At 35.8% G+C, this 16,926-nt stretch overlaps 1 protein-coding gene across 1 annotated transcript in view; it reads right to left on the bottom strand.

Annotated features, from left to right (window-relative positions):
• Nucleotides 1-16,926, bottom strand: part of LOC109108854 (semaphorin-4B-like) — a 53,712-nt gene that overhangs the window by 24,261 nt on the left and 12,525 nt on the right. The window contains exon 2 of the mRNA XM_042775175.1: nt 8,648-8,952. Within this exon, the coding sequence (XP_042631109.1) occupies nt 8,648-8,762 (115 nt within the window). The 5' untranslated portion in view covers nt 8,763-8,952. The remainder of the gene's footprint in view (nt 1-8,647; nt 8,953-16,926) is intronic.

The following is a 16,926-nucleotide window of genomic DNA, read 5'->3' as shown; positions in this document are numbered from 1 at the left end:
AGTTATTACAAAACTAAAAGAAATTTTTTTTTTTCTTTTTGTGTGGTGGTTGGTGTTCTGAAATAATTAGTATGATGTTGTTGTGGTGTTGTGGGTTGTTGGGGTGTTGTTGTTATGTTATTATTATGTTGTTATTGTTGTTGTACTGTTATTTAGCATTTCTAAATGGTCACTAGGGTGTTATGGGTGGTTAGTTGCTGCCCACCTTAATAATATCTGAATATAAAAGAGTCACAAATTAATATCTGCATATGAATGCTCTTCAATTAATATGAATATTTTAATATTATTGCTAACATTAAAGTGTTATATTAATATAAGACATTGATATTTATATAATATACTTTGTAATACTTATATAATACTTATATACTTTTCTATATAATATTTTATATAACTTTTAAGTTACACTTTGCGAAATAATATAAAGAAATTAATGAATAAAGAATGGACATATACAAAACAAATGACCACTGATATGTCTGAAAAAAAAAAAAAAAAAACATGGCAGGTTAAACAACATAAATAAAAGTTTGGGTGGCAGTAATAAGCATGTCCAAAATAATTATTTTATAATGATTAAATCATTATAAAATTATTAAAACATACTTATAACTGCCCATTTTTTTTCTTTTAGAAATATTATTTAAAGAATGATGTTTTACTCCAAAAATATTGTTAATTCTCACCTTGTGCTCATAGTTTTAATTATAATACATCACATCTGGTCAGGCAGTCGCATAGACGCAAAAGTTCAAAAGCTCTAGTTGTATATTATGGATTTTAATATTTTTATGGTCTTATGTTCTGGAATCTAGTGTGCTATTGTATTATTTTGTTATTTTTGAATGATTGACTTCCAGTTTGTCATTTCTTATTTGTCAGAGATAGTGAAAAGTCAGCTTTCGTACTGTATGATGAATTGTAATAGTAATGCAAGCACCTACAGTTATTTACTGTTGCATTGTCTTAGTCATTCTATGTTGTGATTTATATGCTCAGTTAATGAGTAACATGCTGCAACACAAGTTATGAAATGTATACAGAGCTGTATAAACACCTGCCCACGTCCAGCACTAATTAAATGCAGACCACTTCAAATAAGAAAGGTCTTTGGCAATATCGGGCTGTTTTGGTTTTTGTGTAAGCACTTGTTATGGTCGAGATCTCTGTCTGTAACCACTTATGCGGTTTTTAAAAGGTGTGATTGCGAAACGCAAGGAAAGCACTGCTCCAGTGAAAACGAACTGCAACAAACAAAACTGATTAAGGATGTCATGGAATGCAGTTCCAGAAAACTAACTACAATGTCTTTAAATAAACTTGTAAAAGGGTGGCAGAATGACCCCATCTAACCCCACATTTCAAATGCCCTGCTCATCGATTCTCATGTCTTGAAACATTAGCAATCCCCCCACAGACAGTATGGTCTCTCTCTCAATGAGTCTGTGGTATTATTGTTTGAATTGACTGAGGTCAGTTCCCATAGGGCAATTCCATGACGACAGCTGCTGCCATTCGCTTCCTCCAAACTACACTGATGCATTCTGGGAAAAAGGCTTATCCTGTTCCCACTCATGGGGAAAGAGGGCTAAGAGTGTCAACAAGAGAAATGGTACTTGTGAGGCGAGTGGTTATTGTCTATTGTGCTACAGTGGTACAAAATATCATAACTTGTATGTCCTTGTCTTGTTGACCCTCAAGTCTCTCATATCTTTCTCAGTCTCATCTACTATATTATGAGACACATCACAGCCATGCTAGATTAGGAATTAGATCATTACTGCCATAAAGCAATTACATGTGGTTTTTTTTGGAGAAAGCCACTACTAAATGGACTGCCATATCTGCAGCGCTTTGCTTTCTAATCCATTTAGAGAGAAATTAATTAGGCAGGCTTTTAGGGAACCCTTCCATGTTCAGTTTTCAGAGCAGAATTCCCTATGGCTGCTCTAACAGTACATGCCCAATGTTAATTAGAGACGCAGAGCATCCTGTCGAAAACAGCGACTGTGTGCGGCAATCTGGCCATCAGTGTGAAAGATCAAAGCTCTGTTTTGTTTAGGCCTCAGCAGACGGCTCATTTAAGTAAACAGTGTATCTAATGATTTGAGCTTTCAGAAAGAAAAAAAAAAAACCTTAAATGCCTACTACAATCCTACACAAATCTTTTTTTCAGCCACATTGTACTGCTAGTAATGTCATGCTATTAAACGGCAAAGATTAAAGCTATTTACCAAATTCCAAACTGTAAACCTAGTGTTTACACGTTGCATTATTTTTCACCTCCTCTAGCGCCAGGTAAACAAAGTATGCTCTGAAGGAGAAATGACGTCATCTCCAGGTGTCAGGAGAATGACAAGCCCCCTGTTGCCTTAATGACAAAGTGCTGACTGCTGAAGCTGCTTTTGATGTTGGGAAAAACAATCGGGAAAATGCTCTTTTCAATTGCTTCGTTGTAAACAGTGCTTAAGAATTATGATGACAAGTTTTTCAGGAACATTTACAGGAACATCGAGATCTGTTTGTTCTTGGAAGCCCATGAACATGCTATAAATTTTAAATTCTGTGCTTTATGGTGATGGGAGAAAAAGGACAGTTCTTCATGGGTCAAGGTGAACAAATGAGCTATGGAAGCTGGAGCAATATTCACAACCATAATCATAATCTTAATGGTTTTTCTTGTTGGAGCACATCTGACGGAACATACTTTCTCAGATCAGCTTTGTGAATTTAGGACTAGGACATATACACCACATTTTAAATGTAAGAATGTCATTCTGTACTCTTGTATTTAATATAAGGCTTCAGCTCTCATATTAAGTACAAAAAACACAAAGGTCAATATACAGATCAAATAAAAAGACAAGTTGAACCGCTTGGGTTTGCTAAGTGCATCCGAAACAGAAATATCTCAATATCATCTAACAGCCTACAGATCCCTAGTGGGACATTCCTACAACACTCCTTCAAAATCTTTTTCTTCTCTTTTTACTGGGATTTGTTAGACTACAAACAGAATGAATTTAGACCAGCAGGGAAGCTTAATACCTTGTTTGATACTTTAACATTTGGACAGTTAACTAATGTTAACTAGTGTACCTATAATGGTGCTGGTTAACTGTCAACTAGCCATTCTAACCATAGTGATATGAGAAGTGTGTATTACACTGTATATGTGTGACATTAGTTATAATAACATTAGTATAGTAAACTGTAACATTTTAATATTTGAGCTGCAGAAGCAAAACTGGAGTTCACAAAGCACATTATAAGCAAAGAGTATTGGTCCTGAAGACATATGAGTTCATTTAAAGTGTTGGTATACAAGCAAAAATCTTCCCTTACCACCCTGAAATGAAAACTGTTGCCCGGAGGCTGACAGAACTGTGAGTGGAACATGTCTGTTTTTTTACGACAATGCAAACCACATGAATCTGGCAAAAACAAATGCATGCTCATCTCAGCTGTGTGGACATTTTCTTCACTCACACACCCTCCATTAAAGCACTGCTGAAATTGCCGGAAAAAGCAAAGATTGCTGATGCTGTGTAGGGTATTAGGAGCCATTTACACAAATAAACATTGATCCACCAACTAGTTGATCTGTGAAAAAGGTTTAGTTTTGGAAACCATGTTTATTCTTCCGTTGAAAAGTTTGAGGTCAGTAAGATTTATATTATCATTCAGCAAGGATGCATTAAATAGATTTTTTTTTTTAAAATGGCATTATAATGTCACAAAATATTTTTTTTTTTACTTTCTATTCATCAGTAAATCATGAAAAAAAAAATGTTAAGCAGCAAGTGTTTTTAACATTAGATAAGTTAGAATTAGGTAAGTTTGGGAAAGTCTCTTTAGCACCAAATCAACATATTAAAATGATTTCTGAAGGATCATGTTAATAATGAAGACTGGAGTAATGGCTGCTGAAAATTCAGCTTTGCTACCATAGGAATAAATTCAATTTTTAAAATATATTAAAATATAAAACAGCTCTTTTAATTTGTAATAATATTTTTACAATATAACTGTTTTTACTGTTCCTATCTTTTGATCAAATAAATGCAGTGGGTATAAGAGACTTCTTTTAAAAACATGTAAAACTTACTGATAGTCTGTGTTCAAAAACATTTATTGCACAATGTTTGATATAATCTTCTAAAAACCCATATTTCAGATTTATAAAATTGCATTTGACGTTGTTCTCTAATGCTCCCTTCCTTCCAGTGAAGTGCTACTGGGAAACTGTAGGCTCTTTTACAGTGGGCTCTTAGTGTCTTTGCCATTTAAGGACAAACCGTTTTCCCAAAAGGGAAATGTACGGCTCTTTCTCACACTGCTCTGTTTTCATTAATGCCCCACGTTGATGAGAAATCAACTGTTGAGCTTCTTCTTCAGAGGAGAAAGGAATGACGCAACACTCAGTTTACACTTCAGAAACATTCCGTTCATGTGCAGCCGGGTCTCCCTGTTCCAGACTTAGAAAACTCAGCATGAAATATTGAAAAACAGATGATATAATAAGAGAGCAGTTTGAAGTCACAGAGAGGACAAGAGAGGAGGAAACAGAAAACATAAAGACATCAAGTATAATCTGCTGAGATGTTCAGGAGAGGGGTTTAGTGTTTGTCTAGTGTGCTGGCATGACGTCTCTCTTGTTAGCATGGGAAGTACAGAAGTGGCAGCTTGCATACACACCATGGTAACCGCTGGAATTCTGGGTAGGTCAAATGATCCCGATTCAAAAAGAGGGGGCCTCTAAAACTTAACGAAAGAGGATGAATGTTTTAAAAAAGTTTTGATTAAAACGTTCATCCAATGAATTCACAAGGCCGAAAGCTGCAAATAAAGGTGTAATTAGGGTTTTTATGAGTTGTGTGGTAACATTTACTTGAAAATAAAGGCTGATTAAACTTCCCTATGAAACAATAACACTTTTACACAGACCTGTAACTTGCAAAAGTTACTACCTGTATGATATAACTATATATCAAACTGTACAGGATGGTCCTGTTTTAGGGATTGCTTTTGGGACACCATGGTAACGTGAAGGAGGTGCCAATAAACAAATAAGCCTGTGTGCTTGTTTTTGCCTGACGGGTCTGACAGGTTTGATTTATTGGTAAAACTTAGCAGCATTTCACAATGTGGCTCTAATATACTCTAGTGGTGCCAAGATCAATTCAATCACAGTGGAAATGCAATGAAAATGAGTGGCGTCTACAAACTTTCTGCCTTGACAAACTTTGCTTTTCTACTTCAAAATGACCATAAAACTAATTTCTTTTCATTTTATTTCATTTGAATTCTCCTTCAATTTAAACTGAAAATCAGCAACCCATTTGCTTGAATTGCTCTAATGATTCTGTACAAACATTTATTTTAACATATTTCCTTTTACTGCATTTCTTTTTATTGAACCACACCAAACTGACATGTTAATTTGACAGCACTTAAAAAAAGACAACCTTGATATGTTCAAATCAGTGTCATGTGGCACAGCATGTATGGGTTTTAATGTGTTGGTTTTGTTGTAGGGTTAAAAAAACAACTCTTCTAAGTAAGTAAACAAGAAACATTCCTTCCACTCATGTTACAATGTGCCACCAGAGAAGCTGCGTGATGCATGTGGCTGGATATGAATGGACTGTTTCCACTTGATGCATGTTTTGGAAGCCTTCCATGGGTAAACACGTAGTGCAGGTCTCTGCTACTTTAGACATGCCTGATCACCTCCAGCCACAAAGAATCAAACACAGCGCAAAGCTTGAGCACCATAACATGTGCATGCTATATATTATACTGAGGATAAGTAATTTCAATTTTAGGCTATGGTAATAAATCAAGAAGTATTACAGGTATATAAACCAAGGATAAACACAATGGATTGCTGTTTGTAATCTTCTCTCATAAACAGCAGTGGCGGTCCAGTCAACAACCAAGAGATTCCTTCTGTATCTTCTGTAAATGCATTTGACAGGAGAAAATGGCTGGATGAGCACAGAGCAATAGTATAAACCACTTATAGGTGTCTTTTTAACTAGTTTTATAATGCGCTTTAAGCACTGCAGCATAGTGTGTATCAAAGAGAGGAACAAAAGAAGAGAGGCTGAGCAGACGTAGTTTCTCCTCTTACAAACCCTGCAAACCCTGATAGTTATTTATTGGGAAGTAGTGAGGAGTTGACAAGGTTTCACACTGTAACAGCATTCACACTGTTCACAATTAATTACACATCCCCATTCATTATTCACGCCGGATGGAAGGTGGTTAACAGGAAAGGGAGAAGATTGTTTGTGCTACTGGAATAGAGTGACAGCCCTTTGGTCAAATGTGTGCCGGTGTGCAGATTGGAGTGTGTTTTACATTACAATACAGGTTTAGAGACTTCAGAGGCTTCATGGAGTCAGTGTAACTGCAACAGTTTTCTAAATTTAACTCAACTAGTTCTGCACACACTGAACAGTTCATCAGCAGTAATTTGAGCCATTTAAACAGTAAAGAATAATTTGTTTATTATAATACACATTACTGATTCGCTAAGAATAAATGGCACTCTCTGATAGCTGTGCAAATCAGGCAATGTCCATGTATATCTGCTAAACGCAAATTACATTTTTTTTTGTGCAAATTTACACACTGAATTTAGTGCAAGCTTATGTTTATGTTAAGTGAATTCAGCCCTGGACACTTACTGCTCATTCAGGTTTTCCTGCATGACATTTGCCATTAAGGTGAGTGACCGTGTATACAGAGATACAGACACACCGAAACACACTCAGAGAGAATAAGCAGGATTCCTTGTGGTATTAGACAGGCAGATGAGAAACACCAGTGAAAAGAACAGCTGCATTCTTTCTTACAATACAGCATGATCCTGGGGACAACACAAGAACAAACAGCAAAGGACAGGAGAAACAAAGCGCTACAAGAAAATGTTAGCCAGTAGAAAGAACTGAGGAATGATAAATGAGACAAGTAAAGAAATGAAGAGAAGAGACATTAAAAAGAGATGAGACAAAAAGTATACAGAAGAGACAAGACAAGATGAGAGTACAAAGGAGACATAAGATGAGACAAAACAAGACAAGTGAAAAGTGAACAGATTAAGCGAGAAGAGACATAAAGAGAGGCAAAGAAAGAGATGAGACGAGAAGAGAAGAGAAGATCATCAAAGAGACAAGACGAGACCATAAGAAAAAGAAGAGATGAAATGAGATGACAAAATGAGAAGTAAAGAGAAAAGATAGAAGAGATGAAATGAGATGACAAAATGAGAAGTAAAGAGAAGAGATGAGACAAGAACAGAAGACAATTAAAGAGACGAGACAAAAAAAAGGGGAAGGGGACAAAAGAAAAGAAGAGAAGAGAATAAGAAAGAGAAGAAGGGAAGAGGGAAGGGAAGAAGGGAGGGAAGGGAAGGGAGAAGGGAGGGAAGGGAAGGGAAAGAAGAAGGGAAGGGAAAGAGGGAAAGAGAGAAGAGAGAAGAGAAGAGAAGAGAAGAGAAGAGAAGAGAAGAGAAGAGAAGAGAAGAGAAGAGAAGAGAAGAGAAGAGAAGAGAAGTTTTGTATAATGAATATTTTGTATATTGGCAGGAGAACAAGACCTCCATGCAGGTAGACTCTCAAAAGAGGCAGTCAACATGTTCAGGCAGGTTTAGTAGGTTTAGTATAACCCCCATCTTATCCTGAGCTAGTTTAAATAAAGGTGAGAAGTAAATGTGGAAAGGATGCACAGGTGGATGTGAATGTAGGTTGACTTAAACTCTTTGTCCAACATGATGAAGACACATAGGACAAACACAGCAAGCCCATGACTTACGTCTCTGCACAAGAAGGATTTGTGGACTTGGAAACAACAAATAAATATTGTCATTTACACTTCATACTATGCAACGTGTGATTGTATGTATTAAATTAGAAACAATTACGTGTCGCACGCCACTGCATTAACAAAAACCATGCTTTTGTCCTAAAAGGCGTCAACATTCTCCTTCACAAAGGACTTGTACCTTAGTGATGAAAACCATCATCTAACACAATCAATAGTACCATAGTAACTTAATAAAGCCATAGTGCACTGTGTTTACAGACTCATTGTACCTCTTCTCTTCCCAATGCATGAAGCCTGCAAAAACATGAATGGACGCACCCAAAAGCGCCTGCGATTCACGGGAAAGGAAGTGGTTTGTCTTTAACATGACAGATGTTATGTTAGAGATGCAGCTAAGGGATAATTATGAGCAAGAGGGGCTGTATTATGCTGTTGAAGAACAGTGAGACCACTCAGTTTTAAATAGATGCTTTGTTGTTCTTCGATGACTGACTTGGACATGCATGTGTATGTTGCACATTATGTTCGCAGAGGCACAGTGGTTTTGTAAATGCGATAATCCACCTCCATACAAACACGCCAGAGGCCAGCACAAACCAATCAGCCCTTGATATCTGCTTTCTGTTTATCAACACTTCAGCAAGTGTTACTGTCTGTGGGAGATGAGAGGGTCTTCAGCCCGTAGCTCCCTCAGAGCTCTTAAGTCGACTCCAGACCAGCTTTTATTTATAGTCTCGTACCGGTCGGCTCTTTTACACACTTTCAGTAAATGGGCAGAGTGAGTTGTGCATGTGTGTGTCTGTGCACTTACTGTAAGAGAAACTGAGGCGAGGGGTGACGTCGTCTTCTGCTGCTTGACCCCATCCAACCAGGAGGACATCGAGGAGAAATAGGAAAGAGACACGTTTCATGTTTTGTGTCCACATTTTGCTGCTTGTGTCTCAGTGTGTTTTCTCTCTGGATTTTCTGGCGCTCATGAAGATCTTTTCCCTCGCTCGTTTTTTTTCTTCTTCTCCTCAAACTACTGAAAAGGAGAGCCGTGTACTGATGTGACAACTGGTGGTCACCTTTGTCTCCATGTGCTTGTGTAAGTTTCTATACAGGTTTTTCAGCAATCTGTAACAAACAAGACACAAGAGTAGTCAAATTAATATGAGATAAAACATTTTATTACTGGTGGGAACCATTTGATCAAAACAGTTTATACTTAGTACTCAGAATATATATATAAATATATATATATATATATATATATATATATATATATATATATATATATATATATATATATATATATATATTTTTTTTTTTTTTTTTTTTTTTTTTTTTTTTTGCATAAGTAGACTGATATACTTGTTTAGTTAGGACTGACCCTGCTTAAGCCAGCCTGAGCTGGTTTTCTGGTCTTAGCTAGTTTAAGATAGCCAAAGCTGGATTAGCTGGGACGCTGAAAGGTGAAAAGGTGCCCCAAACTCCTTTAAAACTAACAAAAAGCTTAGACTTAATTAAGACCATGTGTATACAGTTCATTTCACGAGCATTTATCTATTTCTAAATGAAGCAAACATCCTCTTCACGGTACGTTAAACCCACAATACAGTATGAACGGGTTGCATTAGGTCATGCTTGATAGCACCAGGAGATGTGGGAGTGCAAACCAGCCATCTCCTACCTGTACCGTAAACTCTATGTGTGGTGTTATATCACTGAAAATCATCAGCAAAGATTAAGATTGTGCCAAGAATTGCTGCATGAATGAGAATATGTAGCCTTAAGGGACAGAGATTTACACAATTTACTCACTGCTCAGCAGGGGTCTATGTCTTTGTTTAATCAGCGCTATTGCTAAGGTGAGCACGTTTGGGGCTAAGTTTGCAGAAAAGTGCCCTTTTTAAAAGACCTCTACTGGTCTTTTGCACTTGCATTTGCTGGTGAACAACAAAAACCAGCCTGAACCAACATGGACATACTGTACCTACTGACGTAAGCCGGTTTTCTTAGTAGGGTGTAAGGATGATAAGACCATAAATTAATACTTCCTTGTATCACTTGAGAGACAATGGAAAGTGATTTATTCTCTGTTTACATGTAAGCTTACAAAGTTCAAGGAACAGGTGACCCCACTTCACCATAATCACCCACACTGATCATTATTCATCTGTTCCGTTCCATAAAGCACTGTTCTGAGAACGGATATTCATGCAATGCCATAAAATGTATAATTTCCAGCCTCCTGCTAAGATGACCTCATTTGCTTCCTTTTAGATAAGCAAGGTAAAGTCATACGTGGGGTTTGACTGCTAGGCAAATGAAATGGACTGTAAATAAGCTGAATAGCTTTGCACTTGATATGTGATCTACAGCACAGAACCCAACCCTGTCATCAGTCCAATATGTCAGCGGGCTAACACTTAAGTGGTTTCCATTACTCTGGCTGTATAGACGAGCATTTTAAGTACAACCACAAAGCTAATCCAATTGCAATTCCCATTTAGGTTTAAGATTTAATACCAACGTCAAATGTGTATATTTAATTTTTATGAACTGCCAACAGTAAAAGGCTACACATAGGGTGTGGTAAAATCAGGGTTAGAGGAAAAAAAAAAAAATCAGTCTGGCTTTTGCTAGACATCTGAATGTAACATAAGTATGTAAAATTTAAAAAGGTGTAATTACTACGTTTTAATTAGGTGTAACCTCATGGCCGTAACGCTTCTGCAGATCTTCATATCTATTTGTGCTTTACCTCAAAAAGCTTAAAAATTGAGCCAACACTGTAATTTGGCATCAAGCTCTAAGAGTGATACTGCCAAAACAGTAAGGATGCTTTGCTCTATAATATAGACAACATAAGAGCACGGCACTAGCTGAGAGTCGTCCCCTAATAAAAAAAAAAAAAAGACAGAAGCAAGGCATCTTTTCCATCTGGAGCACGACAGACCTTGGACTCCCACTGGGAAGATTCAGGTCCCAAATGGGAAAACTGCTGCTTGTTTAAACAGCATATCAAAACTGTATTGGCACAGCATGTGGAGATAAGCTGATTACAAGGGACTGTGGTTTAGATTTCCAAAAGGTATCTTCTGAACTGTTTAATCATTGATGATTGCCATTTATCAACATCAGACAAGGCCTAAAGGCACAAAACAGTTTATGTCCAATAATGACAGATTTATATCACAGTTTAAGCAGTATATACCTATACCTGTGAACAACATGGCACATATCAAACGAAGTAGCACAAAAGGACACAGCAAGTTTAACCTGAACTACAGTATATCTTCACTTACAGAAAATGTGGAACCTTGAAAGGACATTCTATGTATAGTCTGGTGATAATACATCAGCAAACACCACACAAAAACAACAACTAACAAACTAAATTCCCATTAGAAAAGTTCACAAACTTCACTGTTTCACCAACAACATCTATGAAATATGCACACAATCTCAGCTCAGGCAAGAGATTTTACAAGGTCAAACTCCTCCTGCTACTCTCCATATGCTGGGGTTGGAATGTGTCCTGCACTGGTCAAGGCTGTGGCTTCAGCCATATTGGTGCGGGAGGCTCACTTACAAAGCACCATTAGCCTTCCTAGCGCTGGGAACGTTGGAGTGACATCCCAGTTGACCAATGGCGATGTGATCTCATTAATTTCAAGTTTTGACAGGAAGAGGATAAATGCTGCTGAGGAACGTGAGGAGCTGAAGTAGGATGCTTGAAGGTCTCTCTCAAAGAGACATAATACACATTTTCCTTTCTTTCTACTGCTGGATTAATGCAGGAGCCATAAATCATCTCACTACTAGTCCTCAAAGGTGTTTATTGTGATGAATGATCAAATACTTACTAGTTCCCAAATCCTAAAAGCAATGATCCCAATGAACAAGCATGTTGTTTAAACATTAATCATTCAGTTTAAATTAATAATATATTTGTTCGGTAGATTTTACAATTTTTAAGATATTTTTTGGGGGAGTGGGTCGATCGCTGTTAGCCAGGAAAAATGACTGATACAGCATGACTTTAATATGATTTGTAACATGAAAATAAATATAATTCAGAGACATTTGGAGGGTATTTCTTGGAAGGTTTAAGGATCAGGGGACCTCTAAATAATTTTTCCCCCCATACAATATAAAACTAGTGTGCAAATAATACTTAACTCCTGAAGGAAAGGGGAAAAAAAGAAAGAGAGAGAAGAGAGAGGATAAATAAAACATAAATATTACATAAATAATCTCTATTCAGTCAATGCCCAGTCAATAATTCTGTGTTTTTCCAGTTTGTGAGCCATATGTGACAATGGCATTAAATGGTCAAATGTCACTTCCTGTCTTTCATAAAAATAGAAGTTTACTACAGAAACAGCTGTCCAGATTATCTGTTTTTTTAGATGAGATAAAAATATCCTTAAGCAAAGCCAGAGGATTAATGTTTCAGATAAGTGTGCAATAGTATCTTCCACTGCAGGCATGGGGGGAAAAAAATAACTTAAAGGCACCCTTAGACTCATAGAGTTGTTATTTTTAACTTAGCTCAAATAAATTAAAAATTTTAATATTAGATAAATAGTAGAAAAAGAAAAAAAAAATTGTTGAATTACAAAAATTACTATAGATATATATGAATAGAACTAATATTACATCATTAAATGTGTGTATTGATGAAACAGAGAATGCTTATTTCTTCTACAATTCACCAAATCAGCAGTTTTGTGTGTAGAAGTGTGCGTGTGGGTATGTGACTGTGGATGTGTGAGTGCAGAAGCAGATGTGTGAGATGAGGAATTTGTCGTGACTCAAGGGGACTTTAAAGAATAACTAGCACATGTATGACAGAACTATGACTCATTGCTCTCAAAGTGCCTGATGAAATGGTCCATTGCAGAAGCTCTGCAAACTTTGAGATCATCTGGACATCTATGAATCAGAGAACACAAACAATGTGATTGAGAAACCTGACTCAGCAGCACAGGTGTCGAAACCCTTCAGAGGTACAGGAAGTAACGCTGACACCTGTTCATAAGCACTATTTCATAAGAGTAAAGCTCAACATAAGTATCTACTGTTTTTTACTTGTATGGAAAGAGTGAATCATGAAGTGTGGGATCTGAGATCGTGGAGTTTTCCACTGTCCTTGTCTCCGAGCTGATCCCAAGACCTAGCTTAGAGTAATTAATGGCCCACTCCTCCCTGGGTGATCCGGCCAGCCTTAATTACATCCATATGTTCCTTCAAAGATCTTTAATAGCCTAATTAAAATCTTATTAAATAGCCAAAGCAAAATGGGGAAAAAAATTCTGGCTTAAATCAAGTTTGAACATGTTAAAAAAAGGAGCTTCCATAAGCTATTTTTTAAGGCAAGACTTCTCAGATGAAAAAAGCATTACATTTTGATTTTAGTTTAATTAAATGGCTGACCTAACTAGATAAATGTGGATAATTGTAAAATGTGACTATGAAATGGCCCAGGAATATCATTGCCGCTGTCTCTCTAAAGTAAAATACCTCTAACGGGGACAGAGTCAGATGTGCAAATATTTCTAGCGGAGATTCATTTTGTCCTTTCGCTCCTGCTTTAAAATTTCCATAACAGATGTGGGGTCTGTGAAATGTAGAACGGCACAGAAGCATCTGTAAAAAGACCTGCTAATGTCATCACTGCTTTGTCAGGTAAAATGATATTTAAATGAAAAGCTGTTTCTGGTATGCTATTAATTTCAGTGCATATTTAATTATCCTACTGGTTAAAGTAACATGATTACTGACTCCAAGTCAGCATTCTTACAGCTGTGATTAAAGGCCCAGAGTTTTCCACTCAGGTCTTTAGGCAAATACTGATTCATGCTGGACAGAAAGAATGTGTGGACCAGATGAACTTGAATGCAATTTGAGTAACTTCAATATTGAGTTGTAATGCTGCTACTGTCACAGCACTGACTCATTTCTGATGGCATCCCCACTGCTTATTTAGAAAGAAGCAAAGCTTTTCTTAATTACATACAGTATATGGAAGAACTGCCGTGTCCTTCCAAGAAATCAGCCTCATTGGAATTTATTACAAAGAAATGCTATTCTCAGAAAAGGATATATAAAACAGCTCCTCAGATGGAGAAGCCAGAATCTCAGTGAAAAGAATGCAACAGGTGGAGTTTTCAATTTCAATGGGTGGCTGCATTCAGTGTGTTTTACATTTCCCCCTGCAAGTGCAAAATTAAAACAGGATGATCATATAAAGAATCTAACTTAATATTATTATTATTACATTATGTTAGTTACCTGCTTTCTAAGATTATGAATGTGTAGACAAAGAGAGATTTGGCAGACTCACAGACTCTCTTCTTCAACAGGCTTTTTTCCTGGCACCCAAACAAAATATACTAGTCCATAACTCATATTCCAAACCTATTGTTGTACTTTTAGAATGCACTAAATATTATATTTTATATATAAAAATAACACAAATAATAAAACTAAACATATAAAAAAAATCCACAAATAAATGTTACTAAAATAAATAAATATTATTTTTAATATTAATAAATAAATTGAATCTTAGATTGCATTACATTAGAGAAATTAATACTATGATTAAAAATATCCCAGTCAAAATATATCAGTCTATAACTCGTATTTAGACTATTGTGTTACTTTTAAAATGCATTAAATTTATAATAAACAAAAATATTATATATACTCACATTATTAATTATTCTAGTTTTTATGTTTATATATATATATATATTTATATATATATATATATATATATATATATATATATATCTTTTGTGGGTTCGAGTCTCAGTACTGGCAGGAATTGTCGTGGGGGGGAGTGAATGACCAGCGCTCTCTTCCACCTTCAATACCATGACTGAGGTGAGATCCTTGAGCAAGGGCACCGATTCCAAACTGTTCCCAGGGTGCTGCGACAAAAAAAAATATATATATATATATATATATATATATATATATATATATATATATATATATATATATATATATATATATATATATATATATATATATATGCACCAGGTGTGTGTTCACGGTGTGTGTTCACTGCTGTGTGTGCACTTGGATGGGTGAAATGCAGAGCACAAATTCCAAGTTTGGTACACCATACTTGGCCACATGTCATGTCACGATATGTGTGTGTGTGTGAGTGTCTGACATTGGTGATATGTGTGTGTGTGTGTGTGTGTGTGTGTGTGTGTAATACTCATTTTGTCTCAGTAACCCTCCTGTTAATGACACTTTCACTCACAGAATAAAATGAATCATGTCTGACTGTACAATAACACATTGATACAATGCCATTTATACCCAGTGTTGCCAGATATTGCTAGAAAAATAATCAATCTGCTATTAATGTCCTTCTGAAAAAATAAAAAAAAAGTTTCACACATAAAACTAGCCAAAATAAATAAATAAATCTCTCATGTGAGATGATTGTCATATCATCCAGTGCAAAATAAACAAAAAAGTTACTAAGTGCTTCTTTAGAAAAATTCCTAAAATGTACATCAGGGGACACTTATTAGTTGACCGCTCTCTTTGAGTATTGCTGTAAGTGGATCATCCTTAGGGGAAGTAACCTCGATGATTTTCTGGAAGTGGCCTTAATCCATGAGGAGCTCTCTCTTTCCCACAGTCCTGTTTGAGCAAAGGGAGTATCTATGCCTTGTCTTTAGTTTATCTGTTCAGCAATAGGCTAGGTCATTGGAGACATGATGCATATATAATAAAAGGATTGCTTTGAAAAACAAGGAAAGGAGTTCTTAAATCAAGACTTGGGTTGTATATTTCTTTTGATGTAATCTAATATACTCAAGCTAGCAATACAATTACGGTCTCCTGGGGATGCCAGTTTTTCACTAGAAAGACACCAATCCAAGGTTTTCAGACATATACAAGTATATTTCATTAAAATGAAGATGCAGAATGGGCCTCCTTTACATTATTTACAGAATTGTGTTTTTCTTTTCATTATGTTTATTTTATGAACAACAACTGTTCATTCTGTGCTGGAGCAGCTGGCATAAGTGATACTCTGTAATTACTCAAGTAAATAATGCATGCCAACATTTGCTTTGATATCTTAGCTGCGCAGGATTTAATTACATTCATTACAGTCGTGTAACTTAAATGTGTCTGTACAATGGGATTCTAGGAGATTCCGTGTGAAGATTTCTGTTCAAGCGTATGAAGACATCTCCTAAGTCACCATAAAGTCAGAATATAGAGACTATTTCCCAGTAAAATGTTATACATTTATAAATAAACAAACAAATTAATTAATTAATTCCATTGGATTAGTGTTGTTTTGGTATCATTGACATACAGTTTTTTAATTAATAATTTTAATAATATTTTGAATTAGTTTTTATTTTCATATTTTTTTTCAATTTTAGTTGAAGTTTTAGTAATTTAGTTGTTTTTGTTTATCATCATCTTCATCATTATTAACTATCTATCTATCTATCTATCTATCTATATATCTATCTATCTATCTATCTATCTATCTATCTATCTATATATATATATGTATATATATATATATATATATATATATATATATATATATATATATATTTGTATACATTTTATTTCAGTTAAATAATTTTAGTTAAAAAATAACCCTGCTTCAAACTTTTTTCTACCTCCATATGCTACCTGCAAAGCCAGTATCTAAATGACAGTCTTACTTATCTAAATATCAAACAGTTTGACTAAAAGTCAAACATCTGTGCAAACTAGCTAAAATGCATTTGCACAATTACTGTGTGTCAGCAGCATTTTAAAAGCATTGCAGGGACAGAAGATAAGTGCTCAGAGGTCTCATGCTAAAACTCGTGATCCAGTAATGATGTTCTGTTGACGCAGTTAATTTTCTTGTAGCCTATCATCAACAGAGGCAACAGTGTGCTTGGCGATTACAAAGATGTTCACTAATAAAGCTCTGACATTTAGGCCATGGAACTGTCAGCCTATTCTGTCTGCGCTGTTTGCTGTATAATGCATAGATATGACTTGTGGGTTTCATGCAATGGTTATCAGGGTACTGGAGAAAGTTTCTGCTTTATATCC

Source organism: Cyprinus carpio, chromosome A18 (assembly GCF_018340385.1).
Source record: "Cyprinus carpio isolate SPL01 chromosome A18, ASM1834038v1, whole genome shotgun sequence".
In the NCBI taxonomy this organism is placed as follows: Eukaryota; Metazoa; Chordata; class Actinopteri; order Cypriniformes; family Cyprinidae; genus Cyprinus; species Cyprinus carpio.
Note: the sequence above shows the minus strand (reverse complement) of the source record. Positions and strands in the feature narration are given on the sequence as shown.